The sequence below is a fragment of the Stegostoma tigrinum genome, chromosome 26, assembly GCF_030684315.1.
Source record: "Stegostoma tigrinum isolate sSteTig4 chromosome 26, sSteTig4.hap1, whole genome shotgun sequence".
Lineage (NCBI taxonomy): Eukaryota > Metazoa > Chordata > Chondrichthyes > Orectolobiformes > Stegostomatidae > Stegostoma > Stegostoma tigrinum.
The window spans coordinates 29,226,578-29,243,794 of record NC_081379.1 but is presented as its reverse complement, the minus strand read 5'-3'; the positions used below and the strand labels follow the sequence as shown (position 1 = coordinate 29,243,794).

At 38.7% G+C, this 17,217-nt stretch overlaps 2 protein-coding genes across 23 annotated transcripts in view; one reads left to right on the top strand and one right to left on the bottom strand.

Annotated features, from left to right (window-relative positions):
* The window catches only part of ascc2 (activating signal cointegrator 1 complex subunit 2), a 48,309-nt gene extending 31,710 nt beyond the window's left edge, over positions 1 to 16,599 (bottom strand). The window contains exons 1-6 of one of the 3 annotated variants that reach the window (XM_048556107.2): positions 16,486 to 16,599; positions 13,505 to 13,611; positions 6,878 to 7,036; positions 4,341 to 4,511; positions 269 to 398; positions 108 to 175 (exon numbers count right to left, since the gene is read on the bottom strand). In XM_048556107.2, the coding sequence (XP_048412064.2) occupies positions 108 to 175; positions 269 to 398; positions 4,341 to 4,511; positions 6,878 to 7,036; positions 13,505 to 13,588 (612 nt within the window). In that variant the 5' untranslated portion in view covers positions 13,589 to 13,611; positions 16,486 to 16,599. Of the gene's footprint in view, positions 1 to 107; positions 176 to 268; positions 399 to 4,340; positions 4,512 to 6,877; positions 7,037 to 13,504; positions 13,612 to 16,485 lie in introns of those variants that run through there. The other 2 variants (XM_048556108.2, XM_059655075.1) reach the window with 2 other exon arrangements.
* Positions 16,600 to 16,827: 228 nt separating this feature from the next.
* Positions 16,828 to 17,217, top strand: part of mtmr3 (myotubularin related protein 3) — a 123,808-nt gene continuing 123,418 nt past the window's right edge. For all 20 annotated transcript variants that reach the window (XR_009447275.1, XR_007249980.2, XR_009447273.1 and 17 more), the window contains exon 1: positions 16,828 to 17,058. The gene's annotated coding sequence lies outside the window, so the exon portion shown is untranslated. The remainder of the gene's footprint in view (positions 17,059 to 17,217) is intronic.

The window sequence follows — 17,217 nt, the reverse complement described above, 5'->3', positions numbered from 1 at the left end:
CTGAACCAAGAGGCACCAGTTCAAGTGCCACCTGCCCCTGAGGTGTGTAATAACAACTCTGAACAGGTTGATTCGAAAAATATCTAATGCACAAATCAGTTTGTTACCTGGAGAATTGTAGGCACCGTTTCATTCAGATCATTAAAGTAATTTTGTTGTTGATTAAAAATGTTTCCTATGTATTAGAAGAAACACAATTAAATGTTCAAAGGAAACTTTCTGAAAATCATTTTTAATCCAATCTTTTAAAAATTGTTTTCATACTAACCGATCATCTTCTTAAGGAGAGCAGCATTTCCTTTTCCAAATATTACACACAAATCAAAGATCTTTGGGATGTCAAAGAGAAAACCATCATAGATTATTTCTCCAAAAGCTTCAGGAGTAATAAAGTGTTCCTGTTAAAAGAGTAACACAAACAAAAATCTTTACAAAATGGAAAAATTTGCTACGGTACATACGTAATAGGGTTAGAGTTCCTTAAAATTTCATCAATTGGCTATGAGTGGCTAATATGAGGGCCAAATCTTCAAATAACTTGCCTTGTTTCATTTCAAATGGTAAAATATACTTTATATCAAGAATACTTCAAAAAAATAGTTTGCATTTGGGTTTTGAAGGAGATTTGCGGTTTGTGGCCTCTCTCTAAAGAGGGTACATAAAGGCATTTCCAGTCCAGATCTTTGCTTACGCTTTTTCCATGGCATCCCACTAGACAAGCATCTTCACTTCAAATCTGAATGATTTCACTTACAAAAAAAAAAATCAGTCAACGATGCAAGAGTACATTTAATTTGAGATAAAGTATGGAGCTAGAGAAACACAGCAAGCCAGGCAGCATCTAAGGAACAGTAAAGCTCACGTTTCAGGCTGGGACACTTCTTCAGAAATGGGGAGGGGGAAGGGAGCTTAGAAATAAATAGAGAATGGGGGGCTGGGACTGGGGAAGGTAGGTAAGATGGTGATAGGCGAGTGCATGTAGGCAGTGGTTGGGATTGGTCAGTGAGATGGGAGGGATGGTTAGGTGGGAGAGGTGGACAGGTTGTGTCAGGTCAAGGATGCAGGGATGAGAGGGAGGGTTGGTTGGTCATGGGATGAGGCTGAGGTGGGGAGATTTTGAAACTAGTGAATTCCATGATTAAGCCATTGGGCTGTAGACTCCTGAGGCGGAATATGAGTGCTACTCCTTCTCCAGTTTGCAGGTGGCGCTATTGTGGTACTGGAGGAGGTCTAGGATGGACATGTCACCCATGGAGTGAGATGGGGAGTTGAAATGTTTCATGAACAGAAGGTGTCATCATTTGTCACATACAGAGCGCAGACGTTCTACGAAACGGTCTGAGTCCCTCCTAGATCTCACCAATGTGGAGGAGACCACATCGGGTGCAGTGGATGCAGTAGACCAAGTTGACAGATGTGCAGGTGAACCCAAGTCTGATGTCGAAGGTTTGTTTTTTTGCTTTGATTGGAGGTGAGGTGGAAGGTGTAGGGGCAGGGTAGCATTTCCTGCGGCTTCAGGGAAAGGGGCCAGAACTGGTGGGGGATGTTGAGCAGACGATGGAGTCACAGAGAGAGCAGTCCCTACGAAAAGCAGGTAAGAGCAGGGACGGAAATATCTCTTCAGTTATGGGGTCAGATTGTAGGTGGTGGAAGTGGGGCAGAATGATATGATGGACGCAGAGGCTGGTGGGGTGATGATGTGAGGACAAAGGGGATTCTGTCTTTATTTTTGATTTTGTTTGGGGGAGGCGCTGTGACAGCAGAAGTGTGGGAGATGTAAGAGATGCGTTTGAGGGCAATTTCAATGACCAGAGTTTTTGGGGGTGGGGGGGAGGGGTGCGGGTATGGTCCTTGAAATAAGAAATACCTTTAACTTAAGATAGGTACACAAAGCTATCACAGAAGCAGCAGTTGAGGTTTTAATACAACTTAAATCCACACATGCTCCCCACAACAGCTGCTCTCCTTGCACCTCTAGATTTCCAGCTCCTTACAAAGAACTAAGTAGCTCACTGTCCAATGTCAAAAGTAAATGAGCAATGCTGTTTTACTGTTTCTAAAGCACTTTGGTTATTTAGGTTCTGTGGCCCACTAAGTTAATGAATTCGTGATTTAACTGCAAAAGATGACTGAACCACAAGTAAGTGGAACTGATGCTTGGCCATTAATTGGCTCTGCATGTCAATTGAGCAACTGGAAATATTGGTGATTTAATAATGGTGTTCGTTAATACATGCTAACTGCCACAAGTGATTTGATGCTGGGAAAAGCCATTCATCGGTGTGATATCACTTCCGGATATAAAACATTAAAAAAAAAGAAAAAATATAAACAGAACTGATCAGGGCTAGTGTCCTGACCTCAAGTCAGGAGGCCCGGGTTCAATTCCCACCTGCTCCAGGTTGCTTCGGAAAAAAAAATAGATCAAGCTCAGAAAAATATAAAATCAAGAACTAATCAGGGCTCTTGTGGCATAGTGGTAATGTCCCCTTGACTAGATCAGTTGGGTTCAAGTTTCACTTGGTCCAAAGATATATCACAGGTTGACTAAAAATACCTAAACAAAAATCATCAATTGCCTGGATCTAGCTGCAACCATGGGAAACTCTGATGAAAAGCTGATGAGTATTTTCCTCAAGATAGGTAACACAGTGAGATTGACAAATCCACAAAGTTAACACTTTAGAGATAATTTTTACAGTGTTATTGTACTGCATTGAAGTTGTGCTACATTGCATTTTTCCTATATAACTGAATTAATAAGACACAGACCATCTCAAATTAATTGGACTGCCCTGAATTCTGGTTAACCAATAAACTATGAAAGTACGAAACGTGCAGAAGTTCATTTTTAATTGTGAATTCTTTTGCACAGAGTCAAAAACCTTAGGAACTAGTTGCTAGCATGTTTAGAGCACTCAAAAAGAGGTACATGGCTTTTTTTGTAAAGTGAGATCTCCTAGGGAACTTGTTAATTGCCTTTTTTGCTTCAACTTGCTTCTTTGAGGATAATTTAAGTTTTTACTTTTTTTCCCCCCTCTCCCACAAGAAATAATATGACTGTAGTACAGCTAGTGTTTAAATATTACACCATGCCAGTATAGGTTAGAGTCCATTTATGAGTTAGTCTTTTCTTTGTTGTATATTCATATACAGGGTATTCATAAATTTGCAAATGGAAAGTTAACATGAGAATATTCTGGTATTAAATATGACGGCAGAAGACTAAACAATGTAGTCAGATAATAAGAAACTAAACCAAAGGCTTTTTAAAGGTTTTCAATTACACAGATATAACAAAGGGTGATATATGGTTGTACAATTATTTGAAAGCATTTTAGAGCTGTATATACATAACCTGTACATCTTGAGCTTTGTGTGCATCACTAGTTAGTTTCAGAATTCACACAAATATTTTATTTAATTATCTAAGGCAACTGATTTTAGTGATTAATCATTCCAGAAATTCTTTGCCAAAAGCAGATAGCAAAAATAATTTTAGAAAGCATACAAATGCTAAAATTTGTTCAAAATCATTTCAAAGTACTAATATTAAACATCCTAAAGAATTTAATGAAGCACTCCATTAAATTCTAATCTCCTGCCACATTTTAAAATGGATGTAAAATGCTTCATACATAAATAAGCAGCTAAAGTTGTCAAAAATATGCTTAGGTTTGGAAGATAATCTTTCAAAGATTCCACTTAGTTTTTATAATTTTGTTTAAGCGTACCTGTGTACAACAGATTTCTGTTTAATTCCCTGTAGTTCCAATTCCATTTGGAATTTAGATTTAGTTTTGCTAGTTCTTCCACGCATTCAAGTGAACATAATTTGAAATACCATGCTCCGAAATATCAAATGAAATATACAGCTGCAATTCATCTCAACATCTAACTTTCTTGACCTGGAACTAGATGCCTACAACTTAACATCTAAGAAATAAAACGGAAAACAAGTGGGTAAATAGGCTATATTATGATGGCTCAAATCGCATAATAGTCAGTCTACAATTAACCAGAGCATTGGACTGTTATTCCAAGAGCTCTTGTAGCACAGGGATAGTGTCCATGCATCTGAAACAAAAGGCCTGGATTCAAGTTCCATCTGCTCCAGGGCTGTGTGACAACACACTAAAAACACACATTAGAAAAAAAATTCTGAATTCTTATATTCAATCACCTCCCTGTGGTATTGTTGCTGATTTTTCTTAAGACTTTACCCAAACAGACCAGAATACCCATTTATATTCAGTTGTGGTAATAAGGCCGAACTCAAACTTCCACTTAAAAAAATTACAAGAAAACAAAGATACTGGAGAAAATTCATAATACATTACTTTGGATTCCTTGTGGGTGGACATCCTCAGAAAGATCATAAAAACGCTGCGATGAAGATGTTTTTGCACCTCTTGTACAGCTGGGTTTGGGTTCATAAATTCATCATATTGACGAGGTGTGTAATGCAAGAAAGAGTCCAAACATTTCTGCATAGTTTCATCAAAAATAGCCTTAAAAAAAAGTGAAGAAAGGAATGTGAATTCTAATACACAAACAACTTTGCACTTCTTGTTAACCTGTATACGTTACAAATCCCCATGTCCACATTTGCAATAGAACTGGTGTTATGATCCCAGCTGATAGCACTACTAGGCAAATCAGATCCCAGTTATGAAATCGATCCAAGATAATTTTTTTAAATTGTAGAAAACACAGCAGTCAAGCAGTAAAACATATTAGACTAAAGATAAAAACTGAAAATAGTAGTAGAAGACAGGTGTAGAAGACAGTCAGAAAATCTTAAAATCCACAGCAAAACAGAGTTTTCAAATTATTTCCCAAAACTATTTAGAGATTCAAGTCAAAATAAATTACCTCGTTTTACCAAATTTTTAAGTACTATGTGACTGATTCTCCCAGTTTCTTTCCTTTAAATTCTGGGTGACTTCTTAGTTTATTACTCAAACCTGAGAGCTCAAACTTTATCTGTTTCTAATAAGCCACAGATTTCTAATCAATTTTTAAAGTTGTACAAAACCTTTCCCCTGAACTGCCTTAAAAACACTCGGTCTCTGGTTTTCCTAAACTAAGATCAATCTTGATTGTTCTAACTTGAACTGGCATCCAATATTTACCAACCAGTTGCAAATCGCTGTACGAATAATCAACCATTACCTCAACCATTTGCTTTCTGAGCAAGGTCACTGTTTCACAACAACTCTCACTTTTACCTTAAAGGAAACCTCTGTAGAAATGAGCTAGATTCATCCTCCTTTACGATAAAACTGAACCTTCCAAAAATTATATTAACTTACATTTTTTATCTTACTGGCTATATAAATTTACCCTGTTGATATTATGCTAGTTTCAACATGGACCAGGCTATATATATTTCATCTCACTGGCTATATAAATATTTACCATATTGATATTAAGCTGTTTTCCAGTGCATCAATTGAAGTACCAGCCTGTAATGTCAAGCTTATATGAGCAGCTTCAATTTTAAAATAAATATTGATTTTAACTGCCCACCGTTTTACATTGAAAAAGATTACAATATACCATTCTGAATAAACATAGTTAAGTCTCATTCGAACAGTTTAGAGTTGTAGAAAGTTCAGAACAAGTATATGAGGATTTTCTAGCTGGCTACACTACAGTGAACTGCTCGAATACAAAACATCAAGAAATTGAGATATTAATTTGTAAATATTCATAGATCCACAAATGGTTCTCAAATTGCTAAAAGATTTCAATCCATTACATCTGAAGAAGTTATTTGGTTTTTTGACTAAAATTAGTGAAATCCTGAAGTCAGTGATGCTTTGTGGGAACAGCTTTCCCTAAACTCCATGGTTTAAAATGTTACATAATATTGTGCATAAAGTGAAAATAAAAACAATCATATTCTAACTCAATTATTTAACAAAACCAAATAACCTTACTGTAAAATGAACTGACTGCTATCCGCATAAGAATCATTTTATGAACATGTCAAAATTCTCTATCAAACTGGACAACGCCACTTTGCAGAACACCTCCGCTCGGTTCGCAAAAACAACTGCACTTCCCAGTCGCAAACCATTTCAACTCCCCCTCCCATTCTTCAGACGACATGCCCATCATGGGCCTCCTGCAGTGCCACAATGATGCCACCCGAAGGTTGCAAGAACAGCAACTTATATTCCATTTGGGAACCCTGCAGCCCAATGGTATCAAGGTGGACTTCACAAGCTTCAAAATCTCCCCTTCCACCACTGCGTCCCAAAACCAGCCCAGTTCTTCCCCTCCCCCCACTGCATCCCAAAACCAGCCCAGCCTGTCTCCGCTTCCCTAACCTGTTCTTCCTCTCACCCATCCCTTCCTCCCACCTCAAGCCGCACCTCCATTTCCTACCTACCACCTCATCCCGCCTCCTTGACCTGTTCGTCTTCCCTGGACTGACCTATCCCCTCCCCACCTCCTCACCTGTACTCTCCTCTCTACCTATCTTGTTTTCTCTCCATCTTCAGTCCACCTCCCCCTCTCTCCCTATTTATTCCAGTTCCCTCTCCGATGAAGGGTCTAAGCCCGAAATGTCAGCTTTTGTGCTCCTGAGATGCTGCTTGGCCTGCCGTGTTCATCCAGCTCCACACTTTGTTAACTTCATCATGGACATGTTTTTTCAAAGACATCAAAATTATCTTGCTTGTTGAGCCCAATATATATCCTGTTTGTACATCTAGATGAAAAGCAAAGTCATGGTTATTCAGCAATGTACTGGCCATCACTGGCCTTGCTGTGTGAACAGAAGCATGTACTTAAAGCCAATATATAACATAATACTTGCAAAAATACATAAACTGATATACTTGGCCCAGAAAGCAGAATTCATTACCTGGGACCAAAATTTATCATGAGGAAGGGCTAGTAACCAATCCAGATCATTAGCAATGAAATTTGCACGCTCCAGAAATTCTTCCACCAGAGCTGGTGTGCCATCCTGAGGTGGAGGTTTGTATAACACAAAGTGGCGATCTTCTTTCCTGCTTGGGTGCTATTTAAAACAAAACAACAAACATTGATTATTGGTACTGAACATGATTTTTATGTGTCAAAATTAAAATTATGAATATATAGATTATATTAAATGCACTTCCCTGCAGACCTCTATTTAAAATTATATTACAGTAATAAACAAATTCTGAAACACTCTCCACAGTTGCTACATTCCGATTACTGCTCTTGAACAAGCTCCCAAAGGGTAAGTATTGGATAGCTCAATATCACATCACCACTCCACCAACTATCCGCTGTCAGAAACCATACTTGTTCTGCATCCTGGTGTGTACTCCAATTTTTAAAAACTGCATTAATCAAGAAAAGTTTAAGTCATGGGTGACGACAAGAAGAAAACAAATGTCACTTGCAAACTGATGATCAACTTTTTTTAATTTACTAAAGCTGTCCACACTAAGAACAACATTATTGATAGTGCTGTTATTACTTGAACATAGGATAAATTACATAAATTAAATGAAGTGACGACATTTAGGAAGAACAGATAAGAAGGAAAAAGGAGGTGGAACTGCGCTGATAAGGGATTACATTAGTATGGGAGGATCTCAGTTTAGAAGAACAGTGTGTGGAATCTTTTGGGTGCAAATAAAGAGCAATAAGGGACTGCAGACATTGGTTAGAAAGTTATTTACAGGCCACCAAACAGTAGTTGTATTGTGGGGCATGCTATTAATCAGATAAGAGAAACATGCAGAATTGTGCTGCAGAGTTATTATGGGTGACTTTAATCTGCATATATCTGATTAAATCAAATTGAGCACCAAAATTGTGGAGGATGAGTTTCCACAGCGTGTTAGATATGATTTCCTGAAGCAACATGTTAAGAAACAAACCAAAGGATATGTTATTTTAACTTTGTATTATATAATTTTAAGGGATCATTTATAAACTTGTCGTGAGCCTTGGGCAGCGTTGTCAAAAGGAGAGACATAGGAGTTCAAGTACACAGTTGTTTGAAAGTTGCATCACAGATAGGCAGGGTGGTTAAGAAGCCTTCTAGCATGCTAGCCTTCATTACTCAAACCAGTTTGGGACATCATGTTGAGGTTGTGCAGGACATTGGTGAGGCCACTTTAGGAGTACTGTGTACAATTCTAGTCACCTTGCTGTAGGACAGTTATTATTAAATTGCAGAGGATTCAGGTAAGATTTACAAGGATGGTGCCAGAAGTTGAGTATTTGTGTTCTAAGGATAGGCTAAGACATTTTCCCACTGGACCCTAGGAGGTTGACGGGAGACCTGATGGGGTTTATGAAATCCCGGGGTGGGGGGGCACAGATAAGGTGAATTAGCAAATGTCTTTTCCCTTGGGCGGTGGAGTTCAAAACTAGGGGCATACTTTTAAAGCATGAAGAGAAAGTTTTGAAAGGGACTTGAGCGGCGACTTTTTCACACAGAGGGTGCTTCATGAGTGGAATGAACTGTTAGAGGAAGTGGTCGATACAGGTACAGTTAAAAAACATTTGGATAGGTACATGAATAGGAAAGATTTAGAGGGAGATGAACCAAGTGCAGCAAGTGGGACTAGTTTAGTTGGGAAACTTGGTTGCCATGTATGAGTTGGACCCAAGTTTCCATGCTGTATTACTCTATGTGTGATCCCGACGTGGCCTCTTCTACATCAGGGAAACAAAGTGGAGGCTTGGAGACCACTTTGTGGAGCACCAACGCTCAGTTCGCAACAAATGACTGCACCTCCCATTCGCAAAGCACTTCAACTCCCAAACCCACTCCTTGGACAAAATGTCCATCTGGGGCCTTCTCCAGTGCCACAATGATGCCACCCAAAGGTTACAGGAATTCACTTGGGAACCTGCTGCCCAATGGTATCAATGTGGACTTCACAAGCTTCAAAATCTCCCCAACCCCAACTGCATCCCAAAACCAACCCAGCTCATCCCCGCCTCACTAAACTGCCCATCCTTTCTCCCAACTCCACCCCCAACTCCTACCTACCAGCCTCGAACCCCGCCTCCTTGGCCTATCTGTCTTCCCTGGACTGACCAACCCCCACTCACACTCAATTTTACCGACTCCATCTCCGCCTCCTTGACCTGTCCGTCTCCTCTCCACCTATCTGCTCCTTTATCAATCTTACATCTGTCTCCCACTCTCTCACCATTTATTTCAGAATTGCTTTGCCGTACCCCATTTCTGAAAAAGGATCCAGACCCAAAATGACAACTTTCCTGCTCCTCCGATGCTGCTCGGCCTGCTGGATTCATCCAGCTCTATACCTTTTATCTCATTATGTCTAGTGATGGACTTCTTGACACTTAGCACAACTGCATCCATCTATTGCATATTCCATCACACAGTCTTGAACAAGGTAAATGGCAGTGCCACTTTGTTATAGTTATACTGGAAAGGTGACTGGTCCACTCAAGTTCCTCCTTCACAGTGACAACCAAATACAACCTTTCTATCACTTCGGTTGAAGTCAGTTTTCACAACATAGTGGGAGGGTCACACTCCTGACTGTTCAATCAAGCTTTTCACTGAAATCTGGTTTACCATTGTGAAATTCACCCAGATAGTAACTAACAGTTTACTAACCAAATATTGACATATGGAACCCTACCATTTCAACGATGTTAGCAGATCTATCTGATCAGTTATTTGGTGATTGTTAAGTTTGTATTTACTTCGTGATATTGGAGAGAAAGTGCTCACTAGCCAGGTTTCTGTTAGCCAATTCACATTTCAAAATCTGTTCAAAATTGAAAAGGATTACATTTAATCTGGAACAGTGTTGTATGTAGATTCTCAGAAGATGGAAAAATATGAACAGTTCCCCATTTCTTATCATTCACTGTGTACTTTAAAAGCATTGTTCTTAAATACCAGTATTGAGATTTAATTGAAAATATAATATTTAGAGTTTCATTTATGAACAATAGTTTTTTTGAAGATTTTATATAGTAGAATGAGATTCAATGATCCAATTATACAATTTTATAAAGGTAAAAATTGACTTTGCAATATAGTATATTTAACTCTGAATTAGGCAAAAATATTGGTCACATACATTTTTCCTCCACACCATCTGGCAAACAATTCTGCAAACTGCATTTAGGTTAGGTTAAAACACAAGAACACAATAATACTTTGAAGCATGCAAAACCAAATTCAAAGTTTGTGTCTCTATGTTTGCCTCATCATGCATAAACTGATCTATCCAGACGCATTAGCAACAAGAAGCCAATTTATCACAGATTAAATGGAAATGTCTTCATGTTTTGTCCTATTACTTGCTTGAAATGAATTGGCCAAAGCGATTACATTTGAGTTCAACACTTCTCTACAGAATTTACCTCATAATAGGCCAACTTGGTTTGAAATTATTTAATTTCATCTGCCTGTTCGACTCTATGGAGAAATTGCTCTTGCTTCCCTCCTTACCCAATTAGATGATCACTGTTCACCATTATCCTTGTCTCCACCTTCCCACCAATTCCAATTACCAGCATTCTCTGAATCAACACTACATGTCACTCCCAACAATCACGTGTTCCTTCAGTGGATTGGATGCAGCTACATATTCAGGAGAAGTTTTCCTTTTCCTGTCCACAAAATTCAGCTCAGTTAAAATCCTAGAGCAGCAGCAGTAAGGGAGAGATTGAGAAATAGATTAAAGTTACTTTTGACGGTAACAACATTTCCTGTATCCAACTGGCTTGAATAGCATTGCCCACATCCAATGTGGAATTACAGAATGGTATTTAAGAACTAGGTTTATGATTTCATTTGAGAAACAATGGCCTTTTGTTTCAGTGAGCAAGAGGAAAATTCAAGATAAAGTCATTAAAAGCAGATCATCTGGGTGTCTGAGATAATGTTACTTTCAAATACTCTTGCAGTACCTTTTTTCTCTCTACAACCTTTAAATGTAAACTGCAGAAACAAAGTATGCCTGTCTTGCTAAATTCCACAGATTAGTAAATGAAGGGTTTCTTCAGTATGAGGGGAATACCAAACTAACTGCAGATTGAGAATCTTACACTGTGTATAAACAAAACCGTGTAAATTCAGATTAACAATGAAATTTACTGTCGCACAGTTGTTATATAAGCATATCATGGAAAGTTTGATTCTGAGCCAGAAAGATATACAGTTGTAACATGTCAACATGCATCACAAAATATTTGGTTGCTGTTGAATGAGATTTGTCAGTTCTCACGTGGCCAATGGCACATTCTAGCAGAGCAGAATCAGATGGGAGATAAACCATAGCCAAATATATGTGATTATATTTATCACACCACAAGATATACTGACAGATAACCCACAAAAGTGACTAAGTCATGTGGGCTATGTCTACCAAAGTGACACAATGCCTCGCAATCAGCAGTTAAGAGTGAAATGATGCCACTCGCCATTGTGGTCAAGAGCCATACCACAAAGATCAAACAAGTTCAATGGCTTTTTAATTTCATTATGACACCATATACAGGGGATGACTGGCAACGAACAACAGTGACATCATCAAGTAAACTAGCAGCCAATCACATTGAAGAATGGTAACAGTTATAATCCAGAAAGTTATGAACGTTTTAATACTATAGAAAGCAGAATAATGATTGAGGCATTTACATTAGATTACGATAGAATCTGAATTATGTTTTCTTTAATATTTAAAACAAAATCCATAAAATTACAAAAAAATTGAGCTGACATTCCATAAATATAAAATTAGGTTTCTGGAATTAATAAAACTACTTAGCAATAATTATAAAGTTAGCCAACTGTTAAAAATCCAGGCTGTCATAGAATCTTACAGCATGGAAACAGACCTTTAGCCCAACTAGTCCACACTGATATGTTCCAAAACCAAACTAGTCCCACTTTCCTGATTTTGACTCCTATCCCTCCAAACCTTTCTTTTCATGCACTTATTCAAATGTCTTAAATGTCGTAACTGCACCTGCATCCAACACCTCCCTTAGCAGTTCATCCCACAAACAAACCAACTGCTGTGTAAAACATTGCCCCTCATGTCTTTTAAAATCTGTTTTCACCTTAAAAGTAGTTGTTTCGAACTCCCTCGTCCTAGGGTAAAGACCCTTGCTACTCACCTTATCTACACCCCTCATGATTTTATAAATCTCTACGAGGTCACCCCTCAACCTCCGATGCTGGAGTGAGAAAAGTCCCGGCCTATCCACATAACTCAAAACCTTTCATTTCTAGGAATCCTCCAGGTAAACATTTTCTGAACGTTCTCCAATTTAATAACAACCTTCCTACAGAAGGGTAACCAGAACGGTACAGTGTTCAAGAAGAGGTCTTACCAACATCCTGCAAAATCTCAACATGATGTCACAACTTCTACAAAGCATTTAATAAAGACTTTTAGAGCAAGGACAATCACGTAGGAAGCTTAAATCTAGACTGAAGCGGTGATTTTTGAATTGATTTCCATTTGCAAGGATTGTAACAGTAACATCATGGAAGAATGGAGAATTGTTGAGGGTAACTTCTGTGTTTGAGCATGCATGTTCACTTTCAAAGAGTAACAATAACTGAGGATTACAGTTTTGCGAACATTGCATTATAAAACCAACGAGACAGATTTTATCTCCTAGATGGTTATGACTTTTTGATTTCTACCTAAGTAAATTATGGCTTTTTTTTGCGTTGATTTTTATCAGTGACCCAGGCAAAAATTGAAAACTCATGCAATGCAAAGGTGGTTTTGAGCCAGGAATTTTAATTTAGAACTTTTGTTTGTATTCATGTTGAAAAAAGTCTCAAATGCATCTGTGAATTCACATTTCTACAGTATTTCACACACAAATGATAATATCTCATCAGAATTCTCCTGGAAGAAAATGAGTACAGAGATAAATTGGGGCTTTCTTAAGATGCGAAGTTGCTCGACAATGTAACAGTAATATGATATTACTTCTAAGCTCTGTAAAATGTAAAAAACTGCAGGTGCTGGAGATTTAAAATAAAGAAATTGCTGCAAAAACCAAGCAGCTCTAACAGCAGAGGACAGAAAATAAAGTTAACAATTCAAGACCAGTGACATTCTTCAGAACTGTTCTTCAGTTCAATTCTGGAGGAGGGTCACTGGACTTGTAGTGGACAATGAGAAGGGTCACTGGACTTGAGCTAGAATTTATAAAGTAATTTCAAAAGATCGAAAGCCAACCAAGAGAACACTTGGGTGGTTTCAAAAGACTTGGGCAATTGTTTCAGCAGCAGATGGACAAAGCTAACGAGGAGCAAAACAGAGATGGCAGATACGGTTTTTCACATATGGGCAGAGGATATGATGCTTTGAGGTTCATGAAAGCAAGTGTGTTTTGGGATCACATTAACATGCACCATTTGATTAAATAAAGACCACCAAGGTTAGATCACTTGAGAGTAAATTTAAAACTAATGCAGTTACCAATGACCTAAGTGTTAGAAAGAAGATTTAAGTATACAACTCACCAATGCTGGCAAGTGTTGGGTTTTCCCAGTCCTTTTATCCAATACAGGAATCTGTATTTGATCTAAAGGCAGTGTTTGTGGCATAATTGTTTCCTGTAACGTTGGCACTAAATAAAACAAGAACTATATCAATTTGAAATGCATTAAATAAAACGTTTAAATGTTTGTTTTTCTAAACTATATATGCAAATTTGATAAAATAGCCACTTTGAATGCCCACGAGTTGCTCAAACATGAGATCATAACAAAGTTACTGTCAACTGTACAGATATTTTCTAATAAACCTATTCAGAGATGGTATTACACACCTCTGCAGCAAGTGGGCCTTGAACCCAGAATTCTTGGTCCAGAAGTAGGAACACCATCACTGCACCCCACAATCAACCAATGATGATTATTATGTTCTAAATAAACCTGTTCAAATGATACAAGTCCACCACTGTTATAGATGGTGCTTTGGTTAAGGAATAGGGTTTACTGTTGCAATCATTATTGTTTCTGAATGTAAGCTATTTTAAAATCATGAGGATCAATACCTGAACTTGAGCTATGTAGAATTAAGTCAAACTTTGTTTTAAAGATTACTTTACCAACAAATTATAATGGAAAAAAAAGTAAAAATATGCTAATTCAGTCTGTGGATACATAAAATTCAATACGATCACACGCAAATGAAGCATTCTACCAGAAAAAATAATTTTCATCATGTGGCTACCAATAATTTTAAGTTCGTATACATAAGGTTGCAGATACTTGGCGGTGACAGTTGTGGTAACTGGGTAATTCTGTATTCAAAGAGTGTTACATTGCATTGCAGATACCAGATTTCATATATGAGATGATCAGTCAGGGTGGTACCTGGCTTTTCTTTCATTCGTGGGATATGGACATTGCTAGCTAAGCAAGGTGACTGGTGCATCTGCAGCCCTTGCCCTTCTAGGTGGCAGAGGATGTGGGTTTGGAAAGTGTTGCTAAAGGAGGCTTAATGAATTACTGCAGTTCATCTTGCACATAGTACATACTGCTGCCACTATGCATTAGAGATGAAACTCAGTGGGCTAGTTATCCTAGAATAGAACAGAAATTTCATAGAATCCCTACATAATGGAAACAGGCTATTCAGCCCAGAGTTCACACCAACCCTCCAGAGAGCATCCCATCCAGATCCATTCCCTACCCTATCCCAGTAACCTTGTATTCCCTATGACTATTCCACCTAACCTTCACATCCCTGGACACTATGCGCAATTTACAACATCCAATCCACCGAACCTCCACATCTTTGGACTTTGGCAGGATAGAGAAGGACCAAAAGGAAACCCACACAGACATGTGGAGAATGTCTCTGTGGAGTTTTCACAGTCTCTAAAGGGTGGAAATGAACAAGGGTTCCTGGTGCTGTGAGGCAGCAGTGCTAACCACCAAGCCACCATGCTGCCCGAATAATGCTAAGCTTTAAGTGTTGTTTGAGCTGCACCCATCCAAGCAAATCTTCAGCGTCATTGATTTAAAGGCTATGCAGTATCCTTCAACCGTTTCTTGATATTGCAGGGTTGAATCAAACTGGCTGAATACTAGCCGATATTCAGGGAAACCTCTTTTACTCTTTTTGATAAACTATCAAAAGGAGGAACTTCACCCCAAGAATTAATTACCCTCTGGCTTAACTCCAATGGCTGTTCTTGGATAGTGAAATAAAAATCAGCTGTATATTGCAAGAATGATGCATTAACAGCAACCACTTAATAACATCTGTAAAAAGTATCAGGAAACATCACACACACCATTCCAGATAGAGACAAGATCATGATCTTTTCAGCAATGTATAATAGATGTGATACTACCACACTAAAGGCAATTTGTTTCCCACCTGGATAATAAAAACGAGCTCAAATGACTAGTAACCTCTCTGAAGAAGGGTCTAGGCCCGAAACCTCAGCTTTTGTGCTCCTGAGATGCTGCTTGGCCTGCTGTGTTCATCCAGCCTCACATTTGTTATCAAATGACTAGTATTGATTTAGATTTATTTTCCAACCTCTAAGGGAAATTGTCAGCAATATGATTAATTTCACTTCTCTGAAACTTGGACTATATCTGGACAAGGAACCTTGAACCTTGCAAATTCACAGAAAATAACAGTTGTTACAGCTGTCTCATATATACATGCAGCAAAACAGCAATATGCCAATGAGTTAAAAGCAAAGGGCATATTTTGACTCTAGAACAATTTGGCTAATCCTTCAAGGATGCTTATTGCTCGATTTTTGCTTGAATGAATTCAGTCAAAGGTGACTGAAAGGATATTACATTTAATGCACAATGCTGATGATTTCCACCATTTTTATTACGACAGTAGGCTTGCCTCTTTAAAAAAAAACTTAAGCTCAAGTAGGTAAGTTATTAAAATTCAGTGCACTTTCAGAATGCTGAAAAATATACACTACATATTTTGGAAACTTAAAATCAATATTATTAATTGAGCATTAAAACAGAAATTGCAATTCCTCCATAACGTTACACGCTATTATAAAATAATTGCATACTCATTAAGGCAAGTTATGTCGGTATTAAAGAATTGAACATCTCCCATGTTTTTCAACAAGTGCCGGCACCCAGCAATCATTACATTGGATATAGGATTAGTTTCACGCAGAGCAGAATTTCCTCCACTCTAAGTTGCCAAACGTACGTGAAGCAATTTAAATTGTCCAACAATATTTTAACTGGAAAGGTACAATATGATTTACGTAATTTGCTTAAAATTAGGAATCGAGGATCTACCTAAAGACGCGCTACATACTAATATAGTGTATCTATTTCACACAACTTTACCGCTGCTTCACAGCGCCAGGCAGACTGCGTTTTTAACTCAAGGTCCCAATGGACAAGGGTACATGTACATTTCCATTCCTTTGCTCTGCACAAACCAGATATGAACGCAGAAAAGTAATTTCATAAAAAATAACAAAAAAAAGCCATACCAGATATTCACAGAGCAAAACCTTGGAACAACTTCACTCCAAATTGAAAGCGAGAATCCAGGCAATCCCACTGTATCGCTTCTGAGCCGCTTCCCAAAAGTACTTCCGGTTCGGAGGGCGTTTCTCCGGTGTTGACGTGGCGACGGGTTCACAAAAGCGCAAGACATGTCCGGTGCGCATGTGCCAGCATGCCGGGTCGCTCGGTTAAAGGTGAATTTTGAAACAAATCGCAGCTGTTGCCGCGACTAGCCATACGGGGTGCTGGCACCACAGGCGGAGTGCTTGTGCGCATGTTCAATGACGGCCGCGGTCCGGCCGGCTGGCGTATGACGTCGTGTTTTCAGCCGACGTTCCCCACTCCTCCCGCCGCCATGTTCTGATCGGGCATATTATGTCTGTGGCGAGGAATAATAACAAACCATAATGCTCATTTTTCGATGAAAAAAAAAATCAGCTTTGGTTATCTGCTGTTTTGTGATTCCGGAGGGAGAATCTCCAGTGTGTTTATTTAAAAATTTTGTTTCTATCTGGAAGTGGTGGAGAGTGGAAGCTGGCGACTGTTCTGGCACTCAGGTTAGTTTACAAGTTGTTTGCTTTCAGGGTGTCCGCCCTCCATCTTGACAGCGTTCAGGGAAATGCACCGAATATCGTCTGGGGGTCGGCTTTCCCCTTTCCTAGTCGAGCGTCAGTCTAATTTCTGTGGTGGTTTTGTCCTTTTGAAAAATCGCCCAC